The following is a 16,407-nucleotide window of genomic DNA, read 5'->3' as shown; positions in this document are numbered from 1 at the left end:
GGCTGAGCCCGGTGATGTGAGGAAGGAGTGGGTCTTCATCAGGTACACCTGGCCTCCCGTCCCACCTTCGTGCCTATGACCGTCTTTCCCTTTCTTAATCCTAGTGTCAGGTCCGACGCCCAGGATGGAAATGAGATCAGGGCCGTTTCCTAGGCCAACCTCTTTTTAATCAAAATTCAGTATTTTCTTTTAAAACGGAGCACTGATAATACAAGTCATCTTATCATCATGAATGAAACCAAACCAAACCCTGAGCTGCTCATGATTGCTTTTTTACTTCTTGCCAATATTTTTAAAAGGCAGGGTAAGGCGAAGGCAAGAAGGGTGGTTGGTATAAAGGACCAGACAGATAAGTTCTGGCTCCCTGTCCCAGCTTTGTCAACACTTGCCCTTATGGGATGTTGAGCGACTTATTCGCCGGTCTGAGCCTTAACGGCCACGTCTGCTACCAGAGAGATTTACTCTTAGCTGCCAGGGAGGGCTCTTGTGCGGATTAACAAGGCAGGAATCAGATACTGGTGGAGTGCAGAAGTGCTATTTCTCTTCTCCTTTCAAGCGTGGTATGGTTGACCACCTGGTAAAATCCACATAGGTTAGTGTAGCATTTAAGGTTATCCTATTTGTTCAATGATTTATTCTCAAATGCATGGTTAAGAGCACCGTAGATGCCCTGCACTGTGCCACCACAGTCTAAATGCCCTGCTGGAAACTCACCCTTATCCACCCCGGGTCACTTTGCCCAGTCAAATCGGATGATCTCCCCTCCTCCGTGCCTTTCCTTGGGCTCTTACTTCATCCCAGATGCTGCTCCTCACAAACCCACCCATCTCGGAGGGTGCAAATCTTGTGCATGTTTAACCTTGGGTCAGACAGTCAGACATCACCTTTCCTGTCACTTATCATGTCCTTTCTCATAGCGTGGCCTTCTGAGTCCATGCAGAATGTGAGCTAGAAATCCAGCTCACTGCAGCTCTAGGAGAGTGGGCTGTTGTCTCATTCAACACCTTGATTTTCAGGTAAATGAACTGAGACCCAGAGGGGGAGGGTGACTTGCCCAAGATAAAGTTGAGGACACAACTGAGACAGACTCCTGGTCAGTGCTATTAAGACTCCCCAAAGTGTTGCTCCTGAGTTTTTAAGATGTGAGACTTTCTTATTTACCTTGATACATTTAACATCTAATGTAGTGCATGGCATGTGGTAGGTGCCCCACAAACACTTGTTGATTGAATGAATAAAGGCATCAGTGAGTGAGCAAATGCAGGAGAAGAGGAGGGCATGAATGAGGGAGTGAGAGTTAATAAGGGTCAGAGAGTAGGCAAGGAAAGAATGAAGAGTAGTAAGATATTGATATCCAACACTCCAGTCAAGCAGAAATATGAATAGACAGGCTCCTTGTCTAGTAATTCCAGGAACCGGAAGGCTTCTTGATCTCACTCCTAAGCAAGCCAGCATGCATCAGTGTGAAGGGAGGGTCAGCCTGCAGCCCTGCACTGCTCAACGGGTGCCCGGCATTGGCTCACCTGCCTGTTGTCACCCAGGTTCCCACCCAACTGAAGATGTGAGGATGCACAGCCTCACCCTGCTCTCCTTTCTCCTTCTGGCTGCTCAGGTGTTCTTGGTGGACGGCAAACAAGAAGTAAAAAATAGACACGTTGGCAAAGCCACCACCCTGGGCAAGCCCCAGACTGAGCAGAGACGCCAGCCACCCAAGCACCTGACCAAGGGCATGTTTGTCACCCGAGACCAGGCTGACTGCAGGTGGCTGGTGACTGAGAAGGAGAAGAGCATCATCTTGAAGGTTGACTGCGCCCGACATGATGAGAAGTTTTCCTGTTTCTTTACTGGTGACCCAACCTCGTGCCTGGAGTGGAACAAGAAGAGCTACTGGAAACACATCGGCCGGAGCCTGCGCTCTCAAAAAGTCATCTGTGGGGACTCCAGGGCATCCTGAAGACCAGGATGTGACGAAAGAAATTTCCAGAATCCAATCTCAGGCTGCTGAACTCTACTCTAATTAGGAAGAAATCTAGCCAGGGGTCCATGGAGCCGTCTCCCAGCGAGCAGAGCACAGTCAACGAGGCCTCTCCTATGGAGCCTGACAAGGTAAAAGAGAACCCCCTCTCTGGCCCTGCAGAGCCCAAGACCTTGGGCTCCAGTGATCCCGAGTGTCTGGAGGACGTAGGCTTGAAACTGCAGAAGACAGCCGTGGAGTACTGTGGGGAGGCCTGGGGCTCTCTCTGCAAATTCTTCATCATCACGGTGCAGGGTAATCCATGCTAATGAGGCCGAAAGAGAACAGAGTCCATTAGGTGTCATGTCCAGCCCTTCAGGACACTGTACAGCTCCAAGTTCTCTGTACGATGAACGTTTGTGCTACAAGCATGCGGGACATTATTTAAGCAGATTTTGTAATTTCCGTTTTGTGTTTTGGAGTTTGATTTATACTCACTTCCTTAGGTGTGATTTTCAGCAGTTGTTTCCCTCCATGTTCCCATGGCCCGCAGAGCTATGTGCGTCTGAGCAGGGGAGAGCCGTCTTTGAGCTTGAATGAGCCAGAAGGATGATCTCAGTGCAGTGCACTTTCTGATGAATTAACAAAGTTAACAAAGTTCTGTGCATTTTTCAAAAATACATTCAACCACTGTTTGGTTTCTCTGTGTGTTGTTCCAGTGGACTTACAAGCAGGACCCTATATATCAGTGCAAAAAATAAAAAATCTAAGGAATGACTTCCTGTTCCCAACCCATCCCAAGTCACCCCATAAAGTGACAGACCCCAAACCCCTCTCTTTATACTTCCATCCCCTTGGTCTGTGGTGTTTGAGCCTCACTGTACTGATTTCAAGTGGGGCACCTGTGCCATGAGGTGAGACACCTGTCAGGGTCTCACAGATAGTAGGAGAGGACGCAGGATTTGAACCTTGGAGTCTATAAGGCAAGTCCACAGGCTGGATAAACACCCTCTACCGGCTCAAGTCAGAGCTGCCCATTACCAGGCACCATAGGCAGGACCCCTGACCTGGAGGAGCTCATCTCTGGCTTGGGGGAAGAGGTCTGGGTAAGAACAGTACCTCCTGATAAAGACTGATGGAAAGGATGGGGGTGGGGGAGCATGATAAACCAAAGAGAGGGAGGAAGAAACTGCTGGAAGATTTCAGGCTGAACTTCAAGAAAGAGGTGATACTGGAGCTGGAATCTAGTGAGAGTATCATTAGGAAGGAAACAGGGCAGATTGGAGGCACATTAGGCAGATGACAGCATGCATAAAAGCGAAGATAGTAGAAAATCATAGAAGAGGGAAAAGGCCACATGGCTGGAATGTGGTGAGACACGAGGATGGCACCATGGTTAGTCATTTACACATTAGTATGAAGGATCTGAAAATGTTTTAATGCAACAGCTTGGGAGAGCATACGGACTGTCCCTATTGCCTTGTCACAGTTCCACAAAGAACAGAAAGTGAGGAGCCAGAGCTGGCTCCTCACAGTGAAAGCACACTGTGCTTTGGAGCCTCTTCAGAGCAGGTGGCAGGGAGGCACGGCCAGTGGAGCAGGAGAGTGGCATTTTACATTTGCTGTCCTACCAGGACCTACACTGAGCCTTGTCAGTGGCCAACCTGGAGTGTGACAGCCTCAGAGTACATTTGAATGTCCTTGTCATCATCATCTTCTTCTTCTTCATCATCATCAGCAGTGACACAACATTTATCTCTTACTTTCTTTTTTTATGTTTATTTACTTTTTTATTTATTTTTAAATTTTATTTATATTTTATTAAATCATTTTTTAATCATTATTCTATTACAGTTGTCCCACTTTTTCTCCCTTTGCCCTCCTTTGCCCATCCTGCCCCTTACTTTCTATGTCCAGGCACCGGGCTAACTCTTCCCATGGAGTATACATGCATTCCTTCCTTCACTCAGCCATTTAACACATACTTTACTGAGCACAGACTCTGTCAGACTCTTCCAGGAGCTGGGCATACAGCAGTCCACAAGAGATGGCTGTTCTGTCCCCACGGACCTACCCGTGGAAAACTAGTGATAAACTCACCAATATACAAGTGTCAAAGGGGAAAAGTAAAGGAGGAGGAGTGGCTAGAAGTGATGGAGATAACCAGTTTTAGATGAGGTGGTTAAGGGAGGCCCCTCTGTGGAGGTGACTTCTGAGTCGACCTAAATGAAGTGAGGAATCAAGCCAGGTGACTCTCTTGGGTAAAGGTGCTCTAAACAGATGGACAGTCAGTACACATCCCTGACATTAATGAATAAGCTATGAGCTCCTATTATATGCCAGGCATCAGTCTAGGGGAAGGAAATAACAGCAAACAAAAAAGGAAAATAATTCATTTTTTGTGGCATTTGTATTTCAATAGCTGGGGCATGTTTGACATGTTCAGAAATATCAAAGATGGCAGAGTCGCTGTAAGAGAGACCTGACCTGTAAACTTTATCCCTGTTCCCGAGAGAACAGACCTCACAGCCCAGACCCTCCCCTTGGCCCTCTGGCCACACCACAGGGGCATTTTCTCTCACCGTCTGCACAGATTGTCCGCCCCCCGCCCCCAGCCCACTCACACATTTCCATTCTCCACAGTCCTGAAAAAGGAAAACATTTCCAGGGGCCATTAAACAGTAATCTGCTCTGGTCTAGATGATGTGAACACAGAGAACCAACCAGGCCAGACGAATGGCTAGCCTCCTTAGGGTCCCTTCCAGTGTATAAAATTGGTGACCCTCAACCCGGGCGGGCACGAGGACTCAGGACATCTCGTACCCTCCAAGTGGCCACCTGCTCGAGGCCACAGAGCTTGCAGAGCCTCTGTTCTGAGCCTATGACAGAGCCAAGGCCACTGCCCCATGGGACTAATCATGATATATATATATATTTTTGAGTTCTTCCTTCTTTTTTCTGTTTTGCTCGGCTCCTCCACCCCCTCTGTTTCCTGATGCTTTGTCATCTTGGGGCCTGGCTGACCCCCAGAGTGTGCACACCTGGGGCTAGCCGATGTCTAGGGACAACAGAAGACCCCCTGCACGTGCTCCTTTCACACACAAACCCCGCCCCACACGCCTCCCTCACTGGGCTCTCACGGGACTCTCACACTCCAGGCTGATTCCCACACCCTCATCACGCCAGGGCAGGCGCCACGCAACCGGCACCCTCCCTACACCTGAGAGCCTGCTGACGCCATCCAGACCAGCCAGTTCTGAGCCTCTCAGCCTTCCTCACCTATTGCCTCCTGCGGAAACCACAGTGCAGGCTCCTGCTCCTCTCTCTGCCTCCTGACCCACCTGGTGCTTCCCAGTACGGCCCCGTTATGATGTGGTGTGCCCCCTCCTTCGGGCCGATGTGGGTGATAACAAACCGTTTTTCCAACGGCAGCCATCTCCTGGTCTGTGGGCCTCGCCCCACCTGAATAATAATGAAATCTATGCTTTAAAACACCAGCCCCGGGGGCAGAAGGCTGGGAGTGGTGTGGAGAGTGTGTGACCGTTGCCTAGTGTTGTCTTGGATGGGGGAAGAAGGTCTCTAACTGGCCTCAGTCCTTGGGTGTCCTGAAACTTCCCTCTCCCCGGGGGTTAACAGAATCAGAGGAAAGCCTGGGGAAGAGAGGTGAGACACTGATAGTTTCCCAGGTCCTACACAGAGAGAATTAGAGAGGGTTTCTCACGTGTTCTCGTTTTGCAGTGAAGTTTGTCAGAATCTAAAGCTCATGCGTGTTCTTCAACGACGGTCGTCTGTCACACAGGACCAGAGGCATACGACCTGGGTCAGAAAGCCCCGCTCTCCCTCCTGCGTGTCTCCTCTCCCTTCCCACGGCTCCCACGCTCAGCACTGCGGACACCAGACCTCTGTGTCTGCCCCACGCAGAGCCGTTCAGGGACACCAGCTAGGTGCCCTCCCGTTTAACTCAGGGGAGTCGCATCAGATCTGGCGAGTTAAGGGCTCAGTCCCAGGAGACCGTCCCCGACTTCAGGTGTCAACAGCTAGCAGTAGGTCCCCAGGTGACCCACACCTCTGTCTGATTTGGTGCAAATCAGAATTCCCCACGACCCTCCCTCAGGTCCTATCAACTTGCCAGCTCATCTCGCAGAACTCACGGAAACACTTACTTACATTTGCCAGTTTATTAAAAGATATAATAAAGGACACAGGTGAGCAGCCAGTTAAAGACATATAGAAGGCACGTTCTGGGAAAGTCCCTTGGGTAGAAAATTCTGTCTCCGTGAAGTTCAGGTGCGTCACCCTCCCCCTGTGGGTGTGGTCACCCACATGGAAGTTCTCCGGACCCCATGTTTTGGGGATTTTAAGGGAAGCTCCCACACAGGCGTGACTGATCACAAACTCCATTCCCAGCCCCCTCCCCTCTCTGAAGAATGCAGAGGAGAGGGAGCTGAAAACCCCATTTCTAATCATGTCTTGGTGTTTGTGGTGGCCAGCCCCCAGCCAGGAGCCCCCCCTGGGCCCACCTCTTTAGAAGAAAAGACACTCCTGTCACCCAGGAGAATCCAAGGGACAGCGGAGTCCTGTGTCAGAAACTGGGGTCAAAGACCGAACAGTCGAACCAAAAATGTTCTCCTCCCTGCTTTCACTTAGAAACTCACAAGGGTCCTTGGCACTCTGCACCAAGAACCAAAGGCGAGCCCTGGCTGGCGTAGCTCAGTGGATTGAGCTTGGGCTGCGGACCAAAGTGTCGCAGGTTCGATTCCCAGACAGGGTACATGCCTGGGTTGCAGGCCACGGCCCCCAGCAACCGCACATTGATGTTTCTTTCTCTCTCTATCTCCCTCCCTTCCCTCTCTAAAAATAAATAAAACCTTTAAAAAAAAAAAGAACCAAGGGCGGAGGCCAACATGTGTCTTCCCTAGTATTTCACAAGACGGAACCTCTGACATTTGAGTCCACGTGACAATAGGTTACACACGTGCCTGCTTTCTTCAGTGAAGGTTATTCGAAAGGGGCACGTGGACCACAAACTGGGCAGCCAAAATCAGAGCACGTCAGCTTCCAGTGACAGCGGAGGTGTGCACCCACCTGTCTGGAGGACATACGCTCGTCAGCGTCCAGAAAATACTCACTGTGGTGGTTTAGGAGACATTCATTTTATTTCTTTCCAGCTTTTGGGGAACTTAGAGTGAGACTAATTTTTATTGGTGTAATTAAATCAGGTGTTTTTATGGACAGAAACTTACAGTCCTTTAAAAATACATATAGTCGAGTGGTTCAGTCCCTTCAGCGGCAAAAGGCTGTGGGCTGGAGCCGGGCTTTGCCCCTCGCTGGCTGCAGTGGCTGGGTGGTCACTAACCTCTGCAGGCGTCCGTTTCTCATCCATAAGAAGGGAATGCAAACAGCGCCTGCTTCTTAATGCTGCTGTGAGAACAGGGCAAGGGGTGTGGGGATGAGGAGACCTTTATCATTCTTTCTAAATTCAGGTTGTCTCTCCTGCCAGGGGCTGACTCAGTCACCCCCTTGGCATCGGCTGGGGCTTGGTGGTTCATACTCTTGCCTAAAGCCCCCGAGGAAGGGAAGGCCGGCCAGCCCTACCCCTCCCGGGCTCAGGCCCCGCTCCACCGCCAACCTGTAGTCACCTCCTGTGCTCCAGCCAATCAGCCCGGCTGCCGCCCTCTCCGGCCAGTGGAAAGCAGGAGGGCGACCTTCCTGCCCCGCCTCTTTACTAGCCTTCACCGACTCTGGACCCCACCTTTGCCTTCGTCTCGCCCAACTTATTCCTTGTGAGGGCTCTGCCTCCTGAAAGGCAGGTATCCTAATTCCTGAGTGGGGGGCAGGGAGCCAGGGACCCACTAGCAAGAGGACACACCTTACACGGTTGGCCTTGAGCCCAGCTTTTTATATTATTTTCCCCTAAGACCAAGCTGGATTTTTCTGCTTTTCTGGCAAAGGTTGTCATGGGGAGGAAACTACCCAGAGAGGATATGGAAACCGGGGGGAAACCGCTGGTCTGGCACGGAGACGGTGGAAGGATGGCGGGGTGACAGCCAGGCCACCCCCACCCATGCCACCCTTGATTCCTTACACTGAGGAGCTTCTCGTCTGATCTTGAGACTCCCCCCTAAGATGATTCTGGGTAAAACCTGATGTGTCTGTTAAATAACACCCCTAATTAGTTCAGATGTCTTCGGTACTTACAAAATGGCAGACATCCTGCTAAAATGCTTTTTACATGGTTATTACATTTAATCTTCTCTCCTGGGAGGTTTCTATTATTGGCCCTAATTTTCACAAGAGGAAGTTTAGGTCTAAGGAGAGTGATCTACACTAATGGTAAGTGACAGAGGTGAGGAGCAAAGCTCTTGGTATAACCTCTCTGCTGAGAGTCAAATAGAACATTCTAGTCTCCTTGGCAGATGACAAAGCAGGAAAAATACCCATTTTGATGATAACTTTCCAGCCCATTTTATCTTCATAGCAGCTCATCAGAAAATCCCACGGCTTACCCTTTCATTCATGCAGTCAAACAACACGTACTGAGTCCATCTATGAGTTGGGCACCGTGTTAAGGCACAGTGATCCGACATAAATCCCTGTTCGCATGGAGCTGACGTTTCAGTGGGATGGGGGGGAGACTGACAATAAACAATAAATGTGAGAACATAATGATTTCATTATATAGTAAAATAAGCACTAGGAGAAGTAGAACGTGATAAGAGGGATTGAGAAAGCTGGGAAGGTGAAAGCAGGTTGCACTTATAACAGGGTTTATTAGTGGGTCCCCAGGGTGGGATGCATTGAGAAGACTGAGAGGGTAGGAGGTTTCCACTCTCTTAGGAAAGACTTTTCTAGAAAGAGGCAATGGACAGTGCAACGGTTCTGAGCCTGGGGTATACCTGGACCAGCTAGGAAGCTGGTAGGCTGGGGAGAAGAAAGGGAGTGAAGGAGGAAGAATGACAAGATATGAGGGCTGGAGAAGGGGCAGGTCATGTTCTGTGGGATCTCGTCAGTGATTATAAAGACCGACGTTCAGTGTGGGTGCCACTGGAGGCCACTGGAGGGGTGACGAGATCCAACCTTGATTTCACCAGGGTGCTGAGGACAGCATGCAGGAGGGCTCGGGTGGAAGCTGAGATCCAGGCAAGAGGCTTTCGTGGCAGTGCAGTTGGCAGATAAAGGTGACCGAGGACCAAAGTGAGAGCCGTGGAGGAGGGGAGGAGAACTTGGATCTTGGATCTCCATTGGAGTCAACAGGATTCGATGACGGACTGCACGTGGGTCATGAACACGAGGAGTCAAAGGCGGCTTGAAGGTCTGACCGAGCTGAAAGAAGGGAGTCGTCATTACCTGAGACGAGACAGGAATGTTGGTGGTGGGGATTAGGGTTCACTTTAGTTTGGGAGCAATCGTACAAACAAGTAATAGGGCACAGCCACGCTTGGTGTGGGGCCTTCCCCCGAGTCCCCGAGTGCCGTTCTGTTAGTCAGATGGGCTGTCCCAACACCACTTGCCCCCAGCATTCTCTCTAGCACCACCGCCTGGTAGGATTCTACTTGTCTTTAAAAGTATTGTTTAGGTAAGTGGCACTTTTCTATGAATCCCCTGATGACACTAAGGGCCTGGTGTCAGGCCGCCCTCCTCTGAGCAGGCTCAGCCCCTAGAGACTGTGCCACCCAGTGTGACCCTTGATGGTATGCTGACACTCGTGGTTCACTGCTCCCGTGAGGTTTGCTGGCTGTTGTTTTTAAGAGGCCAAGGCTCACGCTTCGTCCTTTGTGTCTCACGGGGAACCCACGTCACACACGGAGCCGGGCTCCGAATGCGACTTCCTCGGAGCGTATACACGGAGCTGCTTCTGTACACTGCGGTGAATGGCCACGGCCATACCGGATGGGGATCCCAGGTTTGGGATGACGGCACTTCTCCGTGAGGAAAGAGGACCTGGTATGGTAGCCGCCAGCTCCCGCCTAACGCCTCAGGATGGGAGCCCTTTGACGGGGAGCCGGGGGTTGGAATGCTGCGTGCGCTGTCATTCTCCCTCAGAACCTCTCAGTAAAATCTACACTGGGTGCTCGTGCAGTGGTCCCTTAGGGACGTGAAACAGTGCTGAGTTGTGCTTAAGTGTTGCTGCTGCAGAGCAAAAACAAAATCTGCACTCGGAGACAGCCAGTGTGTGGTGACAAACGCCATTTCCTTCAAACAACTGTTAGACCTCGAAGCCCTGGCCCAACCCCTGGGGATGCAGAGAGGGGGCAGTCAGGGCCCCTCCCTTTCGGGGCTTGTACTAGTGGTCGGGCATGGGGGGTGAGTTGTCTCCCACAGGAAAAAAAACACATTTTGTTTGTTTTTTGTTTTTATTTTTAGTTACTTATTTCCTTTTTTAACAATATATATATATTTTTTAATTTCAATTACAGTTGTCAGATGGATACTGGAACAAAATCACTTTCATAGAGTTTTACAATGAATGCCCCATCCTGTTACTCTTCTGAGTCAGAACACCATTTGACGACAATCGTGTGTTCTTAAAACAACTGTCACGAAGGTTTTACTCTCGGATGATTTTCTTTTTTTTTTAAAGATTTTATTTATTTATTTTTAGAGAGGGAAGGGAGGGAGAGAGAGAGAGAGAAACATCAATGTGCGGTTGCTGGGGGTCATGGCCTGCAACCCAGGCATGCACCCTGACTGGGAATCGAACCTGCGACACTTTGGTTCGCAGCCCGCGCTCAATCCACTGAGCTACGCCAGCCAGGGCTAGATGATTTTCTCTTGACTAATCCCGACGGCATGAAGCTGGAGAAATCAAGCCGGCAGCTGCATGTGGCCAATGGGTTCAAGGTCCCCTCTTCCTGTTTCAGTCGAGTGTCGCTGGCATCGGTTGGTAGCCGCTGCAGAGCAGTGTTTCTTAGGTCTGGCTGAGAGAGCCATCCCTCGGTGCTGGTTACCCTGAAGCCCATCACTGCATTAGTGTTCGGGAAGAATCACAGTGCGCTGACACTTAAGGATCAACCAGATAGACCACTGGTGGCCCACTGTATTGCAGATGATTCTTGGATTATAGGAGCTTCCCTATTTAAGAAATCTGGAAAAAACACTAGTTAAACTGGGGCTGACAACGTTTGAGCCTGGAGACCGCTGGGAGGACATCAAACCTCTCTGCCCACCAGGCCTGCAGGGCGGGGTTGAAACAACTTCTCGGTGAACCCAGCAGTGCGTCACCTGCTTTCATCCCCTTTCCTGTGGCCTCCCGAGTAGCCGCTGTGAGTGGAAGAGTTCACTGGTGCAGAAGCCTGGAGCATCTTCAGTATCCCTTCAGCACTGGAGTTCAGCTGAATGGAGGATGAGCTGGGTGCTTTGCAGAACCAGCCCTTTGCTTAAGCCAGTTGAGCAAAGGGAGACACGGGACCTTCTATTTTTTTCTAGCTTTTTATTAAAGTATAGTTGGCATGCAATAGTATATTATTTTCAAGTGTTATTGTTATTGTTAAAAATCCCTCTTAGGTCAATACTACCCCCCTCGTAGATAAATACCACAGTCACATCTTTTTGCTCCCATTTGAAAATCTCTAAAAGATTTCCAGTTCTCTTTAAAAACTTGAAGTATAGCAACACCACAGGGACCGTGGCAAAACGGACTACGACGGAGTATGGCGGCCCCCCGCTTTGCCATAGTCCCCACTGCCTGCGCCACGCACCCCTATCGCCCACCTGCAGGCACCCGAGTGTGTGGCAACGGATCTGCTGCTTCGGGTCCTCACGGAGACCTGGGCCTCGCCCCCTTTGCCCTGCCCTCACCCTGTGGGGCCAAGTCCCTCAGCCCAGTGGACCCCGTGCCTGTAAAATGAAGGTGATGAATATTGGCCCCACCTACAAGGCAGGGGAGCAGGGGACTGGCCACATAATGCCCTGAAGCCTTTTCCAATGTGAAGCCCCCTTATTCGTGCATTGTCTGCTCAGTTCCACCTTTTCTTCAGGCAACACTAGACTAGAAGCATTGGAAGAATGGGTCTAAGGGTCTAACACTTTCTTCCTGACCTCTGGCTGCATTGTTCATGCAGAGCAACCTGGGAGAACACTCTTGAGTTCCTGGGATCCAACACAAGCTCAAGTTCATCTCCGTTGGTCTGTAGATAAGGTCTTCTCTTAGATGTTTTGGATGCAGAGGAGAAAGCTTGTTAGACTACAGGGAAGCCCCAGTGGTGAAAGTGGTATTAAAATGGTTTCAATTGCTGTTGTTGTCTGAGTACATGCACTGGAACAGCACCGCGCTAGGCGTGTTCCGCAGGTCCCCTCATTTAATCTGTGCAGCAGCTCTTTGAGACGGGAAATTTTATTCCCACTTTGCAGATGAGGAAATCGGCCATGAGTGGCTAAATAGGCCTGAAGTTATATAACTAAGAAACAGGCTTTTCTATGTTCATCTTTCCAAATAGTTTTGACTATTGAATAATGTAAATGCGCTATCTATTCCAAGGGGGGGATCCTATCACCCAGCAACAAACTGAATTTCAAAAATCAAATAGAAGCCTTACGTTGTTACCTATGTCATAACACTATATCATAAATGGAAACATCAAGAGTATTAGCATCTACCTCATAGAATTATTTTTAAGGTCAAATGAGATAGTATACGGAAAGCACTTTTGATACTGCCTGAGCCTTAGCAAGCTGAATTGTGAGCACTATTGTAACAGGGTGCAACCAGGGTCCGGGGGGGCGCCCAAATAGGGATTTGTAATGGGGTCCAGAACCCAATGTCCAGGATACACACACACACACACACACACACACACACACACACAATGTCCTCACCCCCACAAGTCTGAGCTGGGGGAAGGAATGCATGGAGCAGGGCCATTGAGAAATGTTTTGAATAGCAACAGTTTTGCAGATAAGCTCTGGAACGATCATTTAACATATCTATAACCTTTAACTGGTTTCATGGATATGTTAAACAGCTTTGGCCATGCTTTGAGCCAAGGGAATGGCAGTGACTTCAACCCATGATGTAACTGAGAGGCAACTCCCCCTGGTTACAGAGCCTGAATAAGAGTTTGGAGATGATTGGCTCCTCACCACGGGGCTACACCTGCCCAGACTCACTATGGCAGCCCAATAAAGCTGGAAAAAAACTACAGGAATGCTGGCAGCTGTAACTGATTGTGGGAGGAGCCGGAAATGGGGCTGTAAAGGAAGATGGGTGCTGGGATTTAAACCCAGGTGTGGCCGCCAAGCAACATGTTTTTGAGACCATGCAGCTTGGGCAGAGAAGAACCATGGACTTCTGTATATTTTTCTGAGATATGGTACCCCAGACTGGGCAGAGGGGGAAAGAAGGACTGTGCACTTGTAAGTATTCTAAAAGACTTTGTTATCTCAATGATGACATTAAGTTATTACTCTTAAGTTTATATAACTCTTGTTTTAAAGATTTTATTTATTTATTTTTAGAGAGGGAAGGGAGGGAGAAAGAGAGAGAGAGAGAAACATCAATGTGAGGTTGCTGGGGGCCATGGCCCGCAACCCAGGCATGTGCCCTGACTGGGAATCGAACCTACGATGCTTTGGTTCGCAGCCCGTGCTCAATCCACTGAGCTATGCCAGCCAGGTTTTATATAACTCTTTAAATAATAATCCCTTTCCTTTTCACCAGTCTCTGGCATTGAAAGACATCTTTCCCTGCTGGTGAGCAAGGCGAACCTAGTCAGGGGGTGGAACTAGGAGCAGAAGGGTGGGTCCATTCGGTAACAATATCATTCACCTCCTCCCCTCCCCCAGTCTGTTCTGTAACACTATGACAAAGTGAAAAGTGCAAGTACATCAGAAATGAGTAGACTAGGATTCCGTACTTGCTACTGGAAGTACAGCTGATAGCACGGGCAATTGACTTCATTCATCCACTCATCCAAGGCTAACTGAGCACCTACTATGTGCCCTTCCTTGTTCCAGAAATTGGGGCCCATTAGAGAACTAAACAGACAAGAATCACAGCCTTTGAAGAGCTTGCATTCCAGTGGGGGGAGGGGCTGAAAAATAAATAAAATAGACATAAAAATAAACAAATTATCCTGTCCTAATAAGCACATGAAGAAACAAAACATTGAGTAACTGGGTGAGGGAGAGGAAGACTTGAGACGCACGTGCAGAGTTATCCGAGTTATCAGAGTAGGCCCCCCTGGGAAGGGGACGCTTGGGGGCGAACCGGTAAAGGGGAGGGGCCTCACTGGGGAGAAGGATTTCAGGCCGAGAGAAGAGCCGGCGCCAAGGTCCCGAGGCCGGGGTGGGCCTGGTGTGCTGAGGGCTGGCACGGATCTCCGTGAGGCAGGAGGAGGGATCCAGGCGCAGGAGAAGTAGGAGCTGGGGCGGGAGGGGTGGGGGGGAGCGGAGGGGTTTCCTGCTCTGAGGCTGCCGTGTGGGAGATGTACGATGAAGCAGCAGGAGCAAAAGCGGGGCCAGGTGGGAGTTTGTTGGCAGAACCCCCATTAGGGGTGAAAGTATCTTGGATCACAGCAACAACAGGTAAAATGACAATATACATGCAAATTCTGTAAATACTTTGAAACTACAACTGATTGGGCTGATACGGGGTGTGGGGTATGAAGGGAACGCCAAGAGACTGGACTGCCTGATACGGAGTGTGGTGTAGAGAGAGAAAGCCACTGGCAGGAGAAAGTTGCCAACAATGGAGAGAGGTGAAGCCTGAGAATTCAGTTTTGGGGGGCGTGGATGGGGACTAGTCCATTCGGAATACATCAGACTTTGAAACAGCTGTTAAATAGCCAAGTGGTGATTTCAAGAGAGAGTTGCATACTTGAGCCTAAAGTTCAGGAAAGAGGTTTGGAGAGCAGATCTCACTGTAGGAATCGTCAGTGTGTGGGTGGTATCCACACCGTTAGAGTAGAGACAAGTGAGGGAGCCGGTGGAGCCCGAGGACTGAGACCTGGGCCCCCAAAGTAAAGGGGTTTGGGTGAAAAACAGGAAGCGGCAAAGGAGACGGACAGAGCGGAGGGGGCGGTAAGGTAGGACATAAACCAACAGCGACAGTATCCCAGAAGAAGGCGTATTACTGAGAATACAGAGATCACCTGTGTCGAATGCCAAGGAGGGTGAAGGGTCTGTGGGTTTAGCAACACGTGGGGCTTGTTATGTCTTTGGCCAGAGCTCTCGTGGTATTCAGAGGTGCACCCCAAGGCAATGGGGTGAGTTCAAGAGAGAATGGGAGGAAAGGGTAAGAAGTAGTAAGTTCAGTTACTTGCTAAAGTAACGGGAGTTTACTTTAGTACATTTAGTTTAGTTCTTCCACGGAATTTTGTTGCAGAAGGGAGTTAGGAAGTGAGGTCACCAATGCAAGAGTCCAGAAAAGTATTTGTTTATATGTCCGTTTCTTCTTAAATGGAAGTGTTGACTGTATGTTTATATGCTGATGAGGATAATCTAGCAAAAAGCAAAAACCAAATGGCATAGATGACAGAAGGGAATTTTTTGGAGAATGTTCTCGAAGAGGCTGGAGGAGCAGGATCTGGCCGACAAAGTGAGTGGCTTTCCACACCACCTAAGGGGGTGGTTGGGAGGGCGGTGTGTGGGTGCAGATGCCGGCAGATGGAACACCTCTCTGGATCTCATTTTCTTATCCGTGACCGGGCTGACAATGCTCACTGCACCCCCAGTTTGTAGAGGCTACACAAGTTAATATTGGCGAGCGCTACATTAACGACAGGGCTCCACACACAGCGACCCCTGACTTGTCTCCTTGTCCTTTAGTCATGATTTCTAGCCTGGAAGCTTCTCTGTGGAGAGGTTGCACTTCTGTTAGATGAAGTTTGAGAAGCTCATGGGACTATGTTTACCCATACATACTCGTCAGATTTTTGAAACATTTTATTCTTAACAAAAGGCCTCAGGGACTGCATGAAACACCTCCTGTTAAGATACTACATGACAGGTGGCAACAAAATCTGGCAGAGGAGCAGGTTGCATATCTTCACCACCCTGTCTGGGTGAGCTCCTTTCAACCTAAAGATTTATTTAAATGATCCACAGCCTTGATAGCAGAATGGAGGTACAGGGGCTGCTCCCGGCTGTGGGTCAGAACCTGTGAGAAACCACGTCCCTCCCTGCTTGATTTCAGAACACGGATCAGCCAGCTGGAGGAGCCAAAAGTTTGAAGCCGGCCAAGTTGCACTGATTCACTCCACCGAAACTGCGTTCCCTAAGAAGCGGGGACCCTGGGGCCTAGCCCTGTGTTGGACTTGACTCTTGGCAAGACCTTTCACTTGCAGGGCCTTTGTTTCTCAATCTATACAACAAAGGTCTTGGACTGTTGGCATCACCTCAGGTGTCAGGGCCTGTGATTCGGAGAGTCTGGGGTCGTGTGAGACTTTGCGGGCAGCAGAAAGAGGTTGGTTGCGGCCACCACTAGCCCGCTGTGGAATTAGGGCAAATTGTTCAAG

At 49.7% G+C, this 16,407-nt stretch overlaps 1 protein-coding gene across 1 annotated transcript; it reads left to right on the top strand.

Annotated features, from left to right (window-relative positions):
* Window positions 1-1,453: 1,453 nt before the first annotated feature.
* On the top strand, window positions 1,454-2,283 carry FGFBP1 (fibroblast growth factor binding protein 1). The gene is given in 3 exon segments (XM_045834678.1): window positions 1,454-1,943; window positions 1,946-2,106; window positions 2,140-2,283. Coding segments are annotated over 3 exon segments (795 nt in total).
* Window positions 2,284-16,407: the final 14,124 nt, after the last annotated feature.

This window comes from Phyllostomus hastatus, unplaced genomic scaffold (assembly GCF_019186645.2).
Source record: "Phyllostomus hastatus isolate PE091 unplaced genomic scaffold, TTU_PhHast_1.1 phas_contig_196, whole genome shotgun sequence".
Classification (NCBI taxonomy): Eukaryota; Metazoa; Chordata; class Mammalia; order Chiroptera; family Phyllostomidae; genus Phyllostomus; species Phyllostomus hastatus.
The sequence above is the reverse complement of the archived record's forward strand: the minus strand, read 5'-3'. Positions and strand labels throughout refer to the sequence as shown.